At 64.1% G+C, this 18,891-nt stretch overlaps 1 protein-coding gene across 4 annotated transcripts in view; it reads right to left on the bottom strand.

Moving 5' to 3' along the window:
- KIF21B (kinesin family member 21B) overlaps positions 1–18,891 on the bottom strand; it is a 31,155-nt gene continuing 12,264 nt past the window's right edge. The window contains exons 4-36 of one of the 4 annotated variants that reach the window (XR_014685768.1): positions 18,575–18,724; positions 18,221–18,355; positions 17,730–17,897; positions 17,193–17,308; positions 16,857–17,052; positions 16,204–16,393; positions 16,046–16,109; positions 15,411–15,617; positions 15,082–15,160; positions 14,603–14,723; positions 14,145–14,336; positions 13,400–13,599; positions 13,115–13,222; positions 12,721–12,789; positions 12,126–12,355; positions 11,700–11,847; positions 11,433–11,627; positions 10,839–10,940; positions 10,563–10,728; positions 10,313–10,373; positions 9,976–10,033; positions 9,372–9,577; positions 8,850–8,924; positions 8,570–8,683; positions 8,045–8,083; positions 6,400–6,536; positions 5,989–6,169; positions 5,521–5,685; positions 5,142–5,259; positions 4,223–4,393; positions 3,565–3,764; positions 2,936–3,178; positions 1–2,405 (exon numbers count right to left, since the gene is read on the bottom strand). Coding sequence is in view for 2 of the 4 variants with exons in the window: in XM_084497913.1 (XP_084354039.1) it covers positions 2,351–2,405; positions 3,565–3,764; positions 4,223–4,393; positions 5,142–5,259; positions 5,521–5,685; positions 5,989–6,169; positions 6,400–6,536; positions 8,045–8,083; positions 8,570–8,683; positions 8,850–8,924; positions 9,372–9,577; positions 9,976–10,033; positions 10,313–10,373; positions 10,563–10,728; positions 10,839–10,940; positions 11,433–11,627; positions 11,700–11,847; positions 12,126–12,355; positions 12,721–12,789; positions 13,115–13,222; positions 13,400–13,599; positions 14,145–14,336; positions 14,603–14,723; positions 15,082–15,160; positions 15,411–15,617; positions 16,046–16,109; positions 16,204–16,393; positions 16,857–17,052; positions 17,193–17,308; positions 17,730–17,897; positions 18,221–18,355; positions 18,575–18,724 (4,416 nt within the window). In the remaining 2 variants the exon portion in view is untranslated. The remainder of the gene's footprint in view (positions 2,406–2,935; positions 3,179–3,564; positions 3,765–4,222; positions 4,394–5,141; positions 5,260–5,520; positions 5,686–5,988; positions 6,170–6,399; positions 6,537–8,044; positions 8,084–8,569; positions 8,684–8,849; positions 8,925–9,371; positions 9,578–9,975; positions 10,034–10,312; positions 10,374–10,562; positions 10,729–10,838; positions 10,941–11,432; positions 11,628–11,699; positions 11,848–12,125; positions 12,356–12,720; positions 12,790–13,114; positions 13,223–13,399; positions 13,600–14,144; positions 14,337–14,602; positions 14,724–15,081; positions 15,161–15,410; positions 15,618–16,045; positions 16,110–16,203; positions 16,394–16,856; positions 17,053–17,192; positions 17,309–17,729; positions 17,898–18,220; positions 18,356–18,574; positions 18,725–18,891) is intronic. The other 3 variants (XR_014685767.1, XM_084497913.1, XM_084497914.1) reach the window with 3 other exon arrangements.

Genomic DNA, 18,891 nt, shown 5'->3' on the forward strand with positions numbered 1-18,891 from the left:
GAAACCCAACGACGACAGCACCCAGCTTGCACCGTGAGGTAGCTAAACCAGATCAACACCCCAAAAATCACCGCCCTGCCTGGGCAGCACCAACCCACGCAGGGACTACGACACAGACACACACACACACACGGTATGGGATCACGGTCACCTCCTGCTTCACAGACCCCCCCCCCTGTGCCATGCTCCCCAGCTCCCCGCACCTCCAGGCTGCAGCCGGGGGGGCTCAGCATCAGCCAGGATCCAGCCCCTCAGCCCTGGGAAGCCAAGCAGGCACCCACAGCCTACGTGGAGGGGGGAAACTGGAGAGAAAGGCGAGGCAGATCTGACCCCAAATGGCCCCAACAGGGCGTCCCTTCACTGATTCCAGCAGCGCGAGGTTTTAGGGCAGGCGCTGGCAGATCTTGGCACCGATGCCCACCGAGCTGCAGCCACACAGACACACACATCCCAAAAAAAAAGTATCAAGGAGCAGGGAAACCCTCTCCGAGACAGGCTTAGAGGGCATCACCGCCTCCAGCTCCGTACCTCTGTGCGCTATGGGGTGGCCGTGGGGCCCTTGTGCCTCTTGGCACTGTCCTGGGTAGGGTGGCACAGCATCGTGCCCTCCACCGAGGCATGCCAGCAGGATTGTTTTGTTGCTTTTTTTTTTTTTTCCCCAAAAACCCACAAAAAAAATCCCTATCAAGTCAGTAGAGATGCTCCTGTGCTTCGGGATGAGGAGGAATTGCCACGCTCCGCCTGGAGAGGTTTCAACGAGGGCCGGTGGCAAAGGACTCGAGGCTGGCCCAGGAGTGGCTGTGGTTGCAGAAAGGAGAGGAAAAATGGTCTGTGCTTTATGGGGCAGGTCCTGGAGCCCCCGGCCTCCGAGATCCCAGTTCAGCACCGGTGGGATCACGTACAGAAATCCATAAGTCCGAGTCCAAAAGCTGCTTCTTCTGCGACAAAAGTGAGGTGAGAGCAGGGGAGGAGAGGGCACCGCTCCTGGGGTCTCCTCGGCCATCCCACAAAGCCTGGCATGGGGCAGGGGACGGCCCAAGGGACCAGGGGAGGGAGAAATCAAAGCTCCAGCATGGGACCGGAGCCTGGCCGACCCTTAAACCAGGGGAGGAGGAGGAGGAGGAGGGTGGCTGCAGAGGCTGAACCCTCAGGATCACACTCCTGGATGGAGCAAACTGTGCAAGATCAGCCCCTGCAGGATTGTCCTTCAAGTGTGCAGGGAGTGGGGGATTTGTGCCAGCCCCAGCAGCCGACCCCATCCTCACCCCGCTCCTGGTACTGAGCCCCATCGCCGGCACCCCAGGGCTCGGGGGGCAAAACCGAGCTGGTCCCTCCCCAGGAAAGGGGCTGAGAGCGAAGCGTTGAGAGCCTCCAGCCCCCAGCTGTGCCAAAATGAGACGGGCCATCGGGGCACCAAACCCAGCCTCGGCTTCTTCAGCCAGGAACTTCTGGTCTCGCTTGGGGTCCTGAGCTCGAGAGGGGTTAAAAGGCTTCAGGGACGCACCAGAAACGCCTGCTGAGACCCGAGGTGCCAGCAGCAGGGCCGAGCAGCCCGTCCTTGCCCCGCCGCAGAGCGGAGCTGGGGTCTGCTGATTTGGGCTCAGAGATTTTCACAGATCACCACGAGGAAACGCAGCAGGTGGGGCTGGAAGTCGTGCGATGGATGGAGAGCTGCCCGGGCTCACCAGGCACAGCAGAGATGCTCAGGGCGAGCCGGGTCGGACAGGCTGAGGCTGGGGGATGATGGAGCTGCCTGGAAATCCTCCTGCAGACCCCATCGCAGCACGGGGGCCATCCCACAAGTACCGTCTCCGAAGAAGCAGCCCCTCCGTGCTCTGGTCCTGGCCAGCAGACCCCAAACGGCCTCGAGACTGGGGAATGGAGAAAGACTCCTGCAGGAACCAGCCCTGGAGCCAAGAGGGACCAAAGGAGCACATCCAGGCGGAGGCTGCGGGAAGCCACAGGGACAGGAGGGAATTTGGCATCTCCAAATTCCTTTGGGAAGGAGCCAAGGAGCTCAGCCTGGACTCCAACCCCTCAGAGTCCTGACAGCAGGAGTACAGCAGGGTGGGCGAGAAGGGCGACGAAGTTTCCTGGTCAGTGGAAAAACCATCGAGAAACCGCAGCAGGAGGGGAGGTGGAGCTGCCGGTGCTCCACGGAGCTGCCTCTTCACAGGGAAAAAAAAAAATCAGTGCTCAAAGTACCAGGTGGGGCCTCATCCACCCTGGCGGGCCAGCCACAACAAATCCCATCCCTGGGCTGAGCTCCTGTCGATGATGAGGTCTCGATAGCAAGGGCGAGGTACCCGGCTGTCGCCCTCCTGTCCCACCTTCCAGTCCTTGGCAGCCCCTAGTTGGACCCAGCGGGCAACCTCCTCCCGCTCCAGAGCTTCACTGTCAGGTCGCTGGGAAATAAAGGGCGAGAGGGGCGGCGTGAGAGGGGCCGGGGGGCTCGGCACCACGAGGAGAACGTCCTCCACCCCCAGCCCCTGGCAGCATGCAGCCCCCAGGGCTCCCCCAAGCTCCTTCCCCTCGGCGCGAGGACGCCCGGGTTGGTTTGGGGAGCAGGCAGACCCGGTGGGGCTCAGCCTCCAGCTCACCCCACGGGCAGGGACCGGGGACAAAGGGGAGTGGGGACCCTGACAGCGGGACCCCTGCACCCCTCGGATGAGCTCTGACTAGGTCGAAGTGATGCTGCAGGGAGCTGCTGAGCTGGGTGTCCCCCGGGCACGGGTTCGCTTCGGGGTGGCCCCGTCTCCATGCAAGGGTGCGGGCAGGCCGTGGTGCCACAGGAGATGTGGGCACCGGGCGAGAGAAAAAAGAAAAAAAGAAAACAAAAACCAAAAACAACATGGGGGCATGATGGGGACCAAGGGGCCGAGTCACTCCTAGCAAAGATTTATCAAGTGGGGAAAAACGCAAAAGAGTTTCATACCGTCAAGAAGCAGCTCAGACCAGAGAGAAAGAGAGAAAGAGAGAGAGGAGCAAAAGCAAGCAACAGCGAGAAAGAGATGGAGAGAAAGGAAAAGACAGAAGAAGAGTGCATGAGCAAGAGAGAGTCAAGAGAGAGCAGGAGGGTCAAGGCAGACTAGTAGCACGGCCCTTTATGGCAAGGACGCGTCGTGGAAGGCAAGGGGTGAGCCCAGGCACGTAATTCCATAACTTTACCCGGCAGTCGCTGTGTGGCACAGATGGGAGGTGGGGAGGAGGAGAGACAGAGAGAGACAGAAAAAGGAAGGGAGAAAAGGGACATGGTCGAAAAGAGGACATCAGAGTCTTGCTGCCAATTTGCTCCCCGAGAGCAGTTAGGGGTGCCCAGCCCCGGGGAAGAGGGGTCCCTGCGCGGGGGATAACCCAGGGCAGCGCCGGCACGCGGGCAGGGGATGGACTAAGACGGGCAAGATGAGATGAGGAGTGCAGGGACTGGAAAGCTGCGAGACCCCCCCCTTCCCTCCCTCCCTGCTCCCTGCAGCCCCCTCCCACCAAGGCCCGGGGATGCCAGGTCAACCCAGGGGGCTCCCACCTCCCCGGGGGCTGCGGGGGCGCAGAAAGCCCGCGGCTCACCTGGAGGCGGTGAAGATGTGCTTGGAGTTGGTGCAGATGGCATTGATGGGGCTGTCGTGCCCCTTGATCTCCCCCACCGGGGTGAAGTTATCCACGTTCCACACCTTGATCACGCCTCCTCGGCAGGCGCTCAGCACCATGGGGCGGCCGGGGATGAAGGCCAGGGCGCAGACCCAGTCCTTGTGCGCGTTGGGGATTTGCTGCACGCACGGGGACAGAGCGGAGGTGACGATCAGCATCACCTGCAGCCCCCGAAAAAGCCTCGTGCGCCCAGCTTGAGGGGCTCCGATCAGCATCGCCCCAGGGCTGACCTCCACAGGATGCCAAGGGGCTGGATCCGAGACCCAGAGCTCAGTTTGCCCCCTGGGCAGGGGGCACTAATCCTGTTTTCAGAGTGCAACCCAGCTCCCAGGGTCCCAGCACAGCAACTGATGCTGCAAAGCCTGCGTGCCGAGGGGAATTGGCAATGCTGGGTGCCAATCCACACACATAGGTGTTTTTGGGGGTACAGAGCCACCTGGCACAGGCACTGCCATATTCCAGGGGTGCCCTCCAGGTGCGTTCAGCACAGGACAACAGCACCATGCCCCGAACCTTCCCCCAATCCCCCCCCCAGCACTGCTGCTCTGCCCCACGTCACCCTGAGGACCCCCCAGACCTGGATAAGTTCCTGCTGCTCCAGGTCCCATTTCTTGATGCCGTTGTCCCTGGAGCCACTGAAGAGGACGTCCCCCTGGATGGCCAGGCACTCGATGCCGTCGTAGTGAGGGGGCTCGAAGTTGTGAGTGGGGCCGATATTGCCCACCATGCCCTCGGCAATCTCAAACACCTGGGGGGAAAAAAAAAAAAAAACAGCGGGTGAGGGACCCCAGGTGGAGGCGGAAATAAACGGAGGTCACCCTGCCTTGGAGAACTTGGCATCGTCCTCTGAGGTGGGCAATGAGGAGCCATTTCTGCTCAGACAGAGCGGGCAGGCGTTGGGACGGGTTGCCCAGGGAGGTGGGGGAGTCCCCGTCCCTGGGGGGGCTCCAGGAGAGGTTGGGGCTGGTGCTTGGGGACACGGCTCAGTGGGGACAGTGGGGGGGGTGCTTGGAGCAGGTGACCCTGGAGGGCTTCTCCACCCCTAATGACTCTGGGATTTCACTCGGTGAGCTTTTACACCTCTCCAAGAGCAGAGCCAAGAGCTCGCAGCTGTCAGAAAAGCAGGACCCTGCCCCCCTCTCCATCCCCCTGGTGCCAGCTCCACCTCAACCCAAAAATAAAACAGAGGGGTGAGCTTTTGCTGTGCTGGGGATGCAGAGCAGCTGGCACAGAGCGTCTGCACCAGGAAGGAGAAGGGAGCAGAACGGGGCAAGCTGCTGATCCGGGTCAGCCGTAACGCACCAGCACCAGGCACGGAGCCTGAGGGATGAGACAGACCCCCCACACCCAAAGCTGCACCCCTACCACGGACAAAAGGCAAAATTCGAGGCGTGGAGATGCACAGAAAGCCACACACAGAGGTGAAAATAGAAATCTGGGCACGGAGGCACCGGGGGGTTGCCAAGACCCGGGCTCCCCGAGGTGCCAGGGCCCACCTTGACGTAGTGATCCTTGGAGCCCGTCACCACCAGGTCGTGGTTGCTCGCCGTCTGGTTTACCGTCAGACACATCACGGGCCCGATGTGGCCGCTCAGCTTCCCGACGGGCTGCAGCCTACAGAGACCGGGGGCTGGGGTCAGCTCTCCCAAAAAGCTCCCCCAAAAGCCTCCCCCAGCAGGCGAAGGTCCCCCCTTCTCCTGCGCTCACACCCTGAGGAGCCCCATCACTGCTCGTCACCCCTTGGGTCCCAAAAGCCCTTATTATTATTATTCCAGGCACCTTCCGCTGCTAACGAGGCTTTCCCTTTCCCCGGGGGGTCCTTTCGGGTGCCTCTGAGCAGACAGAAACCCCTCTGCAGAGCCGTCCTGCCCTCACCTGCTCAGCTCCCAGATGCGGACGGAGTTGCCGGTGGCGGCGTAGAGCGTGGTGCCGGTGGGGTTGAGCGCGATCTGGTTGATCTGGTGCTCCCCCTGCACGCTGGTGACCGTGCGGGTGGTGGTCCCGGCGCACGCGTCCCCAGAGATCACCTGGCCAGAAGATCTAGGGGAGGGAGAGGAGGAGGATGGATGGATGGATGGATGGGGCACGGTCAGGGACCGGAGGCAGAGATCGGGGCCCCGCTGAGGAACCCAACGGGGCTGCTGGGTGCCAGATCCCACATTGGGAAAGGCCCTACGGGTATCATCGACTGCCTGACCACCACGGGATCAGCAGGACCTTCACCTCCTAGAGGATCCCCTCTGTCCTTGCACCCCAGCCCCCTCCTGGGACCAGCTTGTGCCGAGCCAAAGACGCCCCCGGTGCCCAGGGACCCCCCCGGGACCCCCCCAACCTGCTACGTACGTGAGGGTGCGGATGCAGCGGGCCGAGTCCCGGATGTCCCACACCTTGATGTACGAGGTGGACACGGTGAACACCAGCCCCGTGTGGCTGCAGTACTTGATGGACACCACGTTGTTGGGGTGCCCCTTGAGGGAGGCGATCTCCTGCCCCGTCACCAGGTTCCACATCTTGCAGCTGCGGTCTGCGGGAGGACGAACGTGCCCATGGGGGGGGTCTCCCAAGGGGCATGGACGAAGCACAGCCCCCAGGGACCCCCCCAGGGCAAAAAAAAGCCAACCTGGGCAGCACGAGCTCGATGCTGAGGGCAGGAGGGTGGCCCAGGAGGGAGCGTCCCCGTGGTGCCCACCGCACCACCCATTCCCCCGTGCCGACCTGCTCGCAAGGCAGCGCCCTCCTCGCCCCCTCACGCACCTTTGGAGCCGGTGAAAAGCAGCTCATCGGTGGCATCCAGGCAGAGCACGGGCTTGGTGTGTCCTTCTGCCACGGAGACGCACTGCAGCGGGGCCGTCCGGGCGTTCTTGGTGCCCCCCACTGGGTTGATGACGCCCCTTGCGCGGGAGAGAAAGGAGAAGCGTGGTGGGGTGCGTGTGCGTGCAGGGGGGCACCACGTGTCCCAGGGGCACCCCAAGCATCTCCAACCACCCTGCAGGGTGATGGGCCCCCCGTCCGAACCCGGCACATCTGAGGAAATGTCTTTATGGAAACCCTGGGAATCTCCCCACTGCCTGGTGCCCCCGTCCTGGTGCCCAGGGCTGGGTGAGGGGGTGTCCAGCAGCCTCTGCCCTGCTGCTGAGCCTCTTGAGCCCGGCCAGCGGTGAGCTGAGGAGCCAGGAGACCCAGCTCACCATCCCTTGGGGCATTTCGGGACAAACTGCACCTTGTATGGCCTGAAGCTCTGCCATAAACATTTCAGGATGCTAATACCCAGCACCTCGCTTCCTTACAGCCCGTCAGGGCTCTGCTCCTTTTAAAACCTCAAGGGTGGCAGAGGGCAGAGCATCAGAGGTGCTCGGGATGCTGAGATCCAACAACCCTACAGCTCCAGCCCTGTCCTGCACGGCCACCAACATCTCCTCCCCGCTGCCACCCCAAAACGTGGCCCCGAGCTGCGCTGCTCTCTTCTTACAGACAGGGAAACTGAGGCACGGGGCTGGGGAAGGGCAGGCCCGGGGCCACGGAAGGCTCACGTTAGCCAGGATGGCTGCGGGCTCATTCATCGGGGTTTGGGAATCACACGGGCGTGATCTTCCTTTCTCAATTAGCAGGCGCAACCACAAACTCTAATTAAGCAGCTCTCCCCTGACCCCTGGTGTCCCTGCCAGCCTGGAGATGACAAATGGGTGGAAACCCCAAATCCCCGGGGCGAGAGGGTGTCAGGGGGCTTCGTGCCTGGCTGCAGAGCACCCAAGGTGACAAAGGGTCTGGTGTCACCCCTCCAGCACCTGTGGGTGCTCAGGGCAGGGTGCTGGGGAGCCGCTACTCCTAAAGGGTGAGGGAAAGGTGATCCTGGCACCGGGAAACCCCTCGGTGGATGGGAGGTGGCACGGGGACAAGCCCAGCAGCACCTCGCTCCCATCCGGGCTGTGTTCCAGTGCAAAGAGCTCTGCCCCGGAGCCCGGTGCTGGAGATGCACGGCCAGGCACGGGGAGATGTTTCCCGGAAAGCCGCTCGCAAGAAAAACCATGCCGGCAGCGTGCGGGATGATCGGCCCCTTCCCCAGCACCGCGCGGTCCTGCTGGAGAGCCGGGGGACGGGACGGGGCACGGGGGCATCAGGCAGGTGGCACGGAGCATGCTGCCACCGCAGCACGGTGCGATCCGGAGCAGGAACGGGGCGGATCGAGGTCCCGAGCCAGGGGACGGCGCCGTGCCCAGAGGGGACACGGCACAGGGACAGCAGGCACGGGCTGGGAGATGGGGCAGAGCAGCGAGGTGCAGGCGGAGCATGCAGGGACAGGGGAGAGCGACCTCAGGAGAGAGAGAGAGAGGAGGAGGAGGAGGAGGAGGAGGAGGAGGAGGAGAGGAGGGAGGGGTAATAAATAGAAAGTTGTCTATACCTCAGCACCTCCGAGACAGAGGAATCGCTGTCATCAGACCTAGGGGCAGAAAATTAGCAGGATTACGGGAGAGAAAACCCAGACTAGAAGAGGCAGCAGAGGAGTCAGAGGTGGAGGCGTTGTTATTGCATCCAAGCCAGCGCAGGGCGTAGAGGAAGAGGAGGAGGAGGAAGGGAGAGAGGGAGAGAGAGAAGCACACACGGAGAGGGCAGAGGAGCAGGAGGGCACTGAGGGTCGGACAGATCTCCGTCAGGACACGGCGCTGCCGGCAGCTCTCCGAGACGTGGGCAGCCACCTGGAGCAGCTCTGGGGGGTCCGTGCCAGCCCCTGGGCATCCTGCAAGCCCCCTGCCCACCTCCCCCCTGCTGGGGGCAGCCGGGGACAAAACGGTGGCAGGAGGCCAGCAGGGAGCCCTCCCGGGTGCTGCGCTCCCGTGCCCTGCCGTGGGACCCGGTAGGTGCCGCCGGTGCCACGGCACGGGTCCACACCATGCAGCCCCCCCCCAAAAAAAAACCCCACACTCACTTGTCCAAGGCCGAGCCCTGGCTCTGGTTGCTCGTGAGCCGAGAGAAGACGTTGCGGTCGTTGCGCGGGCGGGTGGGGGGGGACGAGGGGGGCGTGAAGCCGACGTCTGGAGGCCTGAGGCAGGAAGGATTAGAGGGACGCGTGATTTGGGGACTACTCATCCAGCACCTGCCAAACTCCTCTTCCTCATACCGGCACCCCAGGGCCCGGTGAGCATCCCTCCTGGCTTGTCCGGGCCACCCAGCCTCCCCCTCACCGAGTCCCTGGCTCCCGAGCTCACCTGGCGGGTTGCCCACGGTCGTAGGATTTCCTCCGTGTGAGCGGTGACGTGTCCGAGACGCGAGATTGCCTGGGGCTAGGGGAAGCAGAACGGCACGGTGGGTGCCTGCTCTCCTCCCCATCAGGGGGAGCTGCTCCGTGCTGAGCCCCTCGTCCTCCCCCGGCAGAACAAACGGGGAAGGGGCTGCCCTGGTGTCCCCGGGGCACCATCAGAGCCATCCGGTGGGCACGGACACTTCTGGCAACCCAAGAAGCCTCCATGAAGGATGGGAAGCCAGGGGGACCAGGATGGACCAGGATGGATGAGGATGGACCAGGATGGACCAGGATGGACCATGGGGACCAGGATGGGACCCCCAGCACGAGGGGGTCCTTCTGGAGAGACCCACCACCGCGGGCAAGCCTGGATGGATGCAGGCTTTGGCTCGCCCTCATTGCTCTGCCATGGGGCACAGCTTCCCCCCCACCAGCCCCGATCCCCAGGAGCCCCCCACAGCCCCCAGATCCAGCACCCCCTGCTCACAACGTGCTGCCTCGCGTGGGCAGGCTGACGGTGCGCGACACCTTCTCCTTGTAATAGGGGTCTCGGATGGAGAAGCTGATCCCGTCCTCCTTGATCTCCATGAGGGACGCCAAGGACTTGGTGATGTTCTTGGTGGAGATGTCCAGCGTGGGACCCAGGCACTCGGCCGACACCGCCTTCATCTGCCCGGAGAGCTTGGGCTCTCCCTAGGACGGGACACGGGGCTCAGGGGAGCTGCAGGGCCAGCAGCTCGTGCACCCCGGCCGCAGGAGGATGGACGAATTCCCAGTTTTCCATACAAATCTGACAGCCTGCACAGGGCAGCGGGCTTCCCTCCACCTTAGCCTACAAAGGATCCAGCACAGGGACACCCCCCTGGGTGCCCACCCAACCTGGAAGCCATCCCTGTATCTCTGTGCCCAGGGGACCACAGATCCAGGAGATTATGGAGAGCTGACCCCATCCAGAGCCCAAGCCGTACCCCAAGGCTGGCTCCCCGAGGGCCAGGCTGCAGAGCAGACCCCAAAACCGAGCCCCACGGCCCTATAAACAACACCTCCCCCCATCCCTCCTCCCACGGCCGGCGGCAGGAAGGCCAGCTCACCTTGAACTTGAAGTCATCCTGGCTCGCTGAGCCCTTCATGGTGAAAGACTGGGAGAAGCTGCGAGGAGAAGGTGGCAGAGCTGGATCCTCAGGGCTGAACCCCTTTCGGAGAGGCTGCTGCAGCCCCCCTAAGACCCCTGAGTCCCTGAGGTCCCCCCCCACTCCCCAGCTCCCTCTCTCCAAAGAACAACCCCATCTTCGCTCCCACTGGGAGTCTACAAGACATCTGCGCTCTCCAAGGAATAGGGGCCACGGGAAAGCTCAGGAGGGGACTTCTTCATCAAAACCCACCCCTGAGAGGCCCCGGACATCCCACCCCACGGGGCTGGGTGCTCACCTCCCATCCGAGGCCAGGCTGAACTCGGAGACCTCCTCATCCGTGCTGGTGTAGCCGTTCTCTGCGCACAGGGGAGAGGGCACATGAGCGGTGTGAGGGGGGCCACGGCCCACCACGTCCCACCAGAACAGCACCAAGGGGCACGACGATGCCAGTGGTGGCACCTCTGGGTGCTCCCTGGCACTGGAGGCCCGGCCTCACCCCACAGAGAGGACCCCGACCCCAAGGGAGGCCCCGGGCTCGTGCCCACCTTGCTGGACGTTGTGGATCAGCGCCTGCAGCTCGGGGTGGGACTCGGCCTTCTCCCGCAGGGCGTCCAGGATGAGGTGGTTCTGCGAGGAGCCGGTCACGTCCGTCTGCCTCAGGCGCCCCTCCAGCAGCCGGATTTGGGCCTCCTTCTGCGCCACCTGCAGCCCCTGGAGGATAGGGAAAGCCACAGCCACCTCAGCATCATCACGCTGCTCGGGAGAAACCCCCAAGGTGGGGGACGAGACCCCCCCCCAAGGAGGCAGCGCGGCGCCCGCACCTTGTCGATGGATGCCTTCAAGAAGTTGTCCAGCAGGAGCCGGGCTTCGGCCAGGGAGCAGGAGCTGATCACCACCGAGGTGTCCGTGGAGTCCAGCTCCTCCTGGGAGGGGAGGAGAGGGAACGGGATGGGACCAGGGAGCATCGCAGCCGGGTAGGGTTGGGTGATGTGGGCACCACGGGTGGCACGGGCACCGTGGGTCCTGCACCAGCACCACCCCGTCCTGGCTCATGCCACAATCAGGGACAATTTGGCACAGCCAGGGACAGGCTGGGCACAGCGCAGAGCCTCCAGCCCAGGCTGCAGCCGCTAGAGGGGGCGAGGAGCCGCGCATCTCCCCGCCGTGCCCCGTGCCAAAACCGGACACCAGAACCCGTGGGGTTTCTCTGGGAAAAAGAAGCCGGGTTTCCCAGACATTTTCCAGCATCCCATAAATGTTTGCAGACGCCCACGGAGACCAGAAATCGTCAGCCCCGTGGGAAGGCTGCGGCTTTCCCATGTCCTGGGGCAGGATGCTCTGGGGTGCCCGGGTTCCTTCCCCAGCCTGGTGTTCCCCTCGCCTCCCGGGGACCCTCCCGCTCCCTCCGTGCCCACCTTGGTCTCCTCGATCTGCATGATGGTAGCCTGGCAGTCGGAAATGCTGTCGTTGATGTAGTCGATGTTGGCCCCCAGCACCTCGATCTCCTCGTTCAGCTCCTGCAGCCCCTTCTGCTCCTTGGGGCTCTCCGCCTGCAGCTTCGCCCTCTTGCCCAGCAGCGCCTCCTGCAGCAGCGCCAGCTCCTCGCGTTTCTGGGGGAAAAAAGAGGGAGTTTGGCACTGCTGGCACGGCCAACCCCCCGCCCCCAAGCCCACCACCCTCACCTTGATGAGCCGCTCCATGTCGGCCTCCAGGTTGACGATGGTCATCCTCTGCATCACGATGTCGAAGATGCGCCGCTCCAGGGACTGCCACTTGAGGCGGGCGGCCTTGCTGAAGGTCTGGCTCGTCCCCTTCTTGGGGAACTTCTTCCTGCAGCGCGAGGGGACCAGAGGCACGTGGCTGCACCGCCTCTGGAAAGCTGGGCTTTCCCCAAAAGGACGCCCAGGCTCTGGCTGCATCGCTTCTGGATCGCCCAGCTCCGCCACCACCCTTCCCTGTTCCTTCCAACGCAGCTCATGCCTCGTGTTGGAAGTTTGCCTCCAGCCAAACGCACCATAAAAACCCTCCAGCCTCTGCCACCAGCCTAAAACCTGACCCAGGAGCCCCGGGGACACCTCCCCACCCATCCGCACGGCCCCTGCCCTGACCTGGGCGGCCGAGCCCCGTTGGCGGCGGGCGAGGGGTCTCCCAGGAAATTGTTGATTTTCCGATTCCACTGGCGCACGATGCTGGAGACGGAGCGGGCGCCGGATTCGGGCTCGGAGGAGGTGGTGCTGGCCGAGACCTCAGCGCCCGAGTCCAGCATGGGCGGCTTCTGGCTCGTCCTGCCCGCCACCCGGTCCGACATGGGCTTGGCGAGGCGGCGCAGAGCTGACACCTGCCCAAAAGAGGGACCCAGGGTGTCAGATGGGGTCCCCCACCCCAAACCTGTCGCCGACTCCCTCGGCTCCCCAAAGGGCCGAGAGCAGAGCTCTGGAGCCCCGAAGCCGTTCGCACAGCCCTGCAGACAGCGGGCAGCTCTGTCCCTTCCCCTCACAGCCCTTTTTCTCGGCTCAGCTGCCCCAGGAGATGGGCAGTTCGGTTCCCCCGCTGTCTCCAACCTTCCCCAACCGGGCTCCCCGCAGCCATAAACCCCCTCCCACCCTTTGGGGGTCCCACTCCCAGCCAGCACCGTCCGAGTGAGGCCGTGTCACTGAGCCACAGCTTGGCCCAGACCCCCACAGAGATGCCCCCTCCCCTCACCTCCTGGGTTTTCCTCCGCAGCACGATCTCCTGCTGCCGCTTCTGAGACTCCAGAGCCCGGATCTGGAACTGCACGAGAAAGACAGATTTGGCTCCTGATGGGGAAAGGAGAACCGCCCGGACCCCCCAGCGATGGCCACAAACTCCCCCATCACCTCAAGGAGCTGCTTTGGCACAAATGGGGTCACTCCTGATTTTATCAGCCAGCAGGTTCCCAGCCAGGAGTTATTCCTCCAGGTGAGCCCTGCTGGGGGCTGGCAGCCCCTAAAGAGGCCACGGGGACAGCAGGGACCCCGAGCATCACCAGCTGGTGTTTACGAGCACCTTGGGGTGCCGGAGCAGCACAAACACCCCCTCCCCAGCGCAGGGACACGCAGAAGGGCCGGCTCCTCACCTCCTGGCGCCGCTGCTCCTTCTTGAGCTGCGCGATCTCCCGGTTCCTCTTGGTCTCCGCCAGCCGCCTCCGCTGCTGCTCCTCCCGCATCTGCTTCATCAGCGCAACCTGGGGAGGGGAAAAAACACCGGCACGGCGTGGGCACCCGGCGCTCCCATCAGCCAGGGTGACCCCCCCAGGACCAAAAACCATCCCTCCTGCCCCGAGCAGGGCCAGGATTCAGGCTGGTCCCACGGAAGCCTCCCCGAGGCTGGTCCCAAGGGGGTGCCCTCCGTGCCCGGGTACCTTCGCCTTCTTCATCTCGGCCACCTCCGCCTGCAGCTTCCTCAGCTCGCGCTCGTAGCGGGACTGGTTCTTGAGCAGGCGAGCGTGCTCCTTCTGGGCCGCCTGCAGCTTCTGCAGGTCCCGGTTCATCTCCTTCAGCCGCTTCTCGTAGTCGGCCTTGATCTTGTTGGCTTTCTCCTCCGTGTAGCACTCCATGGTGCCTGGGGGGAGCGCGGGGAGGGTTTGCAAGGCTCGCTGCGCCCTGCCTGCCTTGCCGGAGCCTTCCCTCCACCCGCAAGGGGCTGGGGTCTGTATGGGGTACCCGATGGGGCGATGGGTGGGGGCTGAGCACAGGATGGGGGCTGTGGGGTTGCACAGCAAGTGCTGAGTGGGTCTGGACCTTCAGCCACAAGCAGCCTGCTTGGTGGATGCCAGCCTGCTGAGCCTAGTGTCAGCCATGCCATGGGGTCTTTGGGGTCCCCACATGCCCCGCAGCACCTCAGCTCACCCAGAAAGGGGTGTATGGGACTAGAAGGGGGCGTATGGGACTAGAAGGGGCTTTGCTTCCCCATCCTCTCCAGCAGCAGTGGGGCCAGGAGCTCTCCAGCTCCCATGGTGAGACACGCACAGCCTCGGGGTCCCAGGGACAGCAAAGCCGTGCCATTTAGGGCTGCTGGATGCATTGACCCCGAGCCAGGAGGGCAGAAAGTGGGGGACGGGGACCCAAAACTGCAGGAACAGGGCCCCTGGGGGAGGCGGCTCTCACTGAGGTTCTGCAGGACCCGGTCCCGCTCCAGCTGCGTGTCCCGGATCTTGTTCTGCAGCAGGATCAGCTTCTCCTCGTACTGGTGCTTGAGGGTCTGCAGGCGCCGCTGGCTGTTCTCCAGCTCGTCGATCAGCTTCTGCTTGATCTCGATCTCGCAAGTCAGATCCGCCAGGTCGGCCTGGAAATTCACGGCTGGAGGACGAGGGGGGAGCAGTCAGGCCAGGAGGGACGGGGACAGCATCACCCCCACAGCCCCCCAGAGCCAGGAGAGAGCTGATGGACCAGGGCACGTTCCTGGGAAGTGGCAGCACCCCTACGAGCCCCGAACACCCCCTGCAGCACCCCTGGGGCTTCTCCAAGCAGGAGAGGAGGTGGCCGGGGGTCCCCATGGACCCCCCAGTTCCCAGGACTGGAGCTCAGTGCCAGCAGACACCAGCACGCACCCCCCTGCTCTTTACCCTTCTCCTCCGCGTCCGAGTCCGAGTCCACCAGGCTCTCTTCGCTGCCCGAGTCCTCGTCTTCATCCTCGCGCCCATCCTCTTCCTCGCAGCCGCTCTCGTCCTGCTCCTCCTCCTCCTCCTAAGAGCCGAGTGCCTGACCTCAGCTTGCAGCGTGGCCTTGCCCTTCCCTCCGCGCTCTCCCCCCTTCCTCCAAACCTGAGCTCACCCCACAGAAACTCAGCCTCTCCCCGAGGGGCTGCGGCATCATTCCTGGACACCCCCCCCAATGCACCCCATGGCGAGGAGCAGCTCCGTGCCCCATCCATATCCCTACAGCACCGCATCCCCCAAATCTCCTTCACCTACCTCCACACCAAGCCCCTGACCCCCCCGGACTCCTTGCGAGGCCAGGCTGGGCTCTGTCCCCCTCCCAGGGGGGGCTACGACAGCCCTCTGTAACCACCCCCCTCTTGGCACGAGCACGAAGCCCCCCTCACCTCTTCTCCCTCGTTCTCGTCCGTCTCCTCCCCGTTGTCCTGCAGCTTCGGCCGCTTCTTGAACGCCTCCTTCTCGGGGCTGGGGGAGAGCAGGGGGGGGGGCTGCTGGGTCCCAGAAAAGGGCAACACCGGGATGGGTCCCCCCAAGCCTCCCTTTGGGAAAATCAGCCCCTGGGTGTCCACGGTGGGCGAAAAGGAGCCCGAGGATGGGGCAGTGCCGGGGGGGGACCCCCAGGTGCCCAGGTTTTGTCCGGGTGGCTTTGGGTAGGATGGGGGGAAGCAGCCCCAGGAGGGATGGCAGCCTCGCCTCACACAGCTGCTGCCCTCACCTTTTCCTCCTCTGCCTCCTCTCCTTCTTTTTCAGGCGCTCCAGGTCCTGCTTGGCCCGGCGCAGGACGTCGGACGCCTCCGTCTCTGGGGGGGCAGCCAAACCGGGCACCGGGGACGAGCCCACGGAGTAAGGGGGCCGGGCAGAGACGCGCGAGAGGCTGCGCCGCAAGGACTCGTTCATGGATTCGCTCTCCAGGAGTTTGGTCCTGGGGGAAAGCAGGCACAGGATGCGGTCAAAGGGGGGATATCCCACCGTCCCCAGGGTTTGGGGGTGGTGTGAGGCAGGGACAAGCACCACGGAACCCATTTCGGGCCATAAGGTCGGGATGCTGCAGACAGGGATCACCTGGGGTCACCGATGGACCCGGGTCTGGGGGGCCAGCAGCCCAGGGGGAAGACCAAGGACTCCCCCCAGCATCTCCCCCATCCATCAGCAGCCACACAAAGGATGATGCTGGCCACAGCAGCACCAAGGCAGCCCCATGGGTCTCAGCTGCTGCCCCATGGGGGTCTAGGAGCCATCCCAAGGATGTTGGGGACACCTAGCTGGGCGCAGCGCGCAGGCTCGGACCCTACAACGGCACCCACCAGCCCGGGGACCCCGGTGAGCCGAGAGCCCCAGTGCCTGGCTCACCTCAGCTCTTCGATCTCCCGGATGTAATTCTGGATGAGGGCGCCGATAGCTTCGTTACCATCCCCTGCAGGAGGAGCAGAGCCTCGGGTGGGTCACGGGAAGAGCCGCGGTGTGGTCCCGACCCAACCCCAAGGCACCGTGCGTGCGCCCAGCCTCACCTGCCTTGGCCAGCATGAGGTTGGCCTCCTGGCTCATCAGCTGGGTGACCCTGTTGTTGATGGCATCGATGGCCTCCTGCATGGCCTTCACCCGCATGCGCAGGGCGCTGTTCTCCTTCTGCAGCATGGCGTTCTCGCGGAAAAGGTCGCTGTAGCCCTCCGAGCCGTCCTCCCCGATGACCCGCTTGCCCTGCGGGGACAGGGGGCAGCCCCTGAGCGCGGGGTGCGCCGGGACACGGGCACCCACACACGTCCACGCAGGGGAAGGGTGAAATCTAAGGACCAGGAAGGGCTGAACCCATGGGGCACAGGGCGAGAGATGCTCCAAGGCTCTGCTCTGCCTCAGCATCCCTACAAGACTTGCCCGAGGTCCTCCCGTGGCAGGGCAGGAGCTGAGCCGTCACCAGCGATGCCAAAGCACCAGCTTCACGATTCCTCAGTGCCACGCCACCTCCCCAGCACCCCGGTGCCACCAAGACGCAGAACAGAGCTCGGCTGGCTGGTGGGACACCCTCCTTGGGGGAAAGGGCTGGAAACAACCAGGGGAGGGGGCACAGTGGGCAGGAGGGTCTTGCTGGCTAAAATCACCCCGATGCAAGCACGGGGAAGGTCCCGGCTCCATCCCACCCCACAGCCTTTGCTCGGGCGCTCACCGCCTTGTACTCCATCAGCTCCATCTGCAGCCGGGCGATCTCGGCCCGCAGGGCGCTGATCTGCTGGCTGGTCTTGTCCTGGTTCACCACCACCTTGTTCTTGATGTTGCGAGCCCGGTTGGCGTACTTGAGGGTGTTCAGGGTCTCCATGAAGTCGCGGTCGGAGGGGCTGACGCAGGCGATCATGATGGTTTGGCTGGGGGAGGCGAGGGCTGGGGTCAGGGGAGGTCGCGCTCTGCCTGCCACGAGGCACCCTCCCCATGAAGCCCTTGAGTCCCGAAATACCTCCCCAAGCCCCACAAGACCCTCACCCCATTTGCAGAGGGACCCCCGTACCTGTTGCCCCCGAGGGAATCCTGCAGCAGGCGGGTGAGCTTGGAGTCCCGGTAGGGCACGTGCACCACCTTCTTGCTCTGGTCTCCCAGGGCGCTGATGACGTTCCCCAGGGCCAGCTGCCAACACCAAGCAAAGCCCCCACCCCAAATTCAACCCCTGCTGAGAACACAGCCACCCCCACGGCCGGCGTTTGGGGCCTGGGGTGCGTGCTGTGGGGTGCCAGAGCTGGAGGCTTCCCGGGTCAGGCTCAGCGTTTGCCCTCGGAGTGGGTTTTAAGCTCAAATTAGCAGACCTGGAGCTTTTGGGGGCTTGCACCCTTGTGCCCAGCTGGACCCCCACCCCACACCCTCAGAGTAAAGCCATGCCCTCACCACTGCTGTTTAGGGTCACGGATAACCCAGGGCCAAGCCACATAACCCACGGCACAGAGAGCACCAACTCAGCAGCTCGGAGCAGCCCCGAGCAGGACCCAAAGGTGCCCCAGGGCCCCCCACAGCCCCCGTCCCCCCCCTGCCCCGTGCACACCCGGGGCCGTACCAGCCCGCAGTTGATGGAGATGCCTTCCTTCGCCCTCTCGCCGGTAGCACCCGTTCGTTTCAGCCTCTCCGAGCCCGCCAGGTCGACGAAATGGAACTTGGCTGTGAGGGTCTCGTACTCGGTGGTGGGTTGGGCTCCATCCAGGAGGCTGCTCACCTCCCCGTTAACCTGCAGGAGGCACACACAGAGGGGTCACGGCCACGGCCCCCGAGCACCCAGAGACCCTCTCGGCCATATTCAGCCACCAGTAAAACCCTGAGCACCCACCCTCAGCTCTCAGCCCCTCAAGGATCCCAACAGAAACTTGCTGCGGGTCACCCCGCCCGGCACGGGGCTGCTCATCTCCCACTAAATGTTAATAATTGCAGTAACAGGAGAGAAGCAAAACAAAAACCCAGCTCTCTGCGAGACTTCCAACCCCTGCCCCTTTCCGGGGACCCCCACACAAAGCTGGGGGGGGGACACAGACTCCCCAGGCCCCCTTTTCTCACCAGCTCCGGGCGGGCGCAGACCCTCATCTGGCACAGGTGGATGGTGAAGATGGCGTGGGAGCGGGAGCTCTGCACGTTCATCTGGGTGCTGGCAGTGGTGCGGGACAGAGCCCCCTGCTTCAGGCACTGGATCAGCTGCAACGACACACGGCAGAGAGGAAACAAAACCTTTGGAGCACCCTTTTAGAGATTTAGGACAGCAGCCCTCAGCAGCCCAGCGGGCACCGGGCAGCCCCGACCTCCCCCTGCACCACCCTGGGGCTGCTCTGCTCCGGTCCCTCCTCGCCTTGCCCCCCTTGTAGGGCATCCCTGGCTGCGACCCCCCTTCTGCAGCCCCCCCGGTGCCAAACCCACCTCGTCCTGCGAGCTGATGAGCCGCGAGGTGACGCCGGTGGTGTAGATGCTCCCACTGGCGTCCTCGTGGATTTTGATGTTGGATTTGCGGTGCCGCGCGTCGGGGTCGCGGGCGCTGTCAAACAGGTCCAGGATCTCCTCGTTGTAGAGCTGAACGGGGCGAAAGCGGGCAGGGGGGTGAAACGGTGAGCGGGAGGCTGCTGGAGCCTGGCATGGAGGGAGTTCAGGAGCTGCCCTGTGCCCTTCTGCTGCTGCAGTCCCAGAGCTAGGACGGGTGGCGCAGGAGAGCCGGGGATGCGTGCACGTGGATGCACACG

This window comes from Aythya ferina, assembly GCF_964211825.1.
Source record: "Aythya ferina genome assembly, chromosome: 25".
NCBI classification, from domain to species: Eukaryota; Metazoa; Chordata; class Aves; order Anseriformes; family Anatidae; genus Aythya; species Aythya ferina.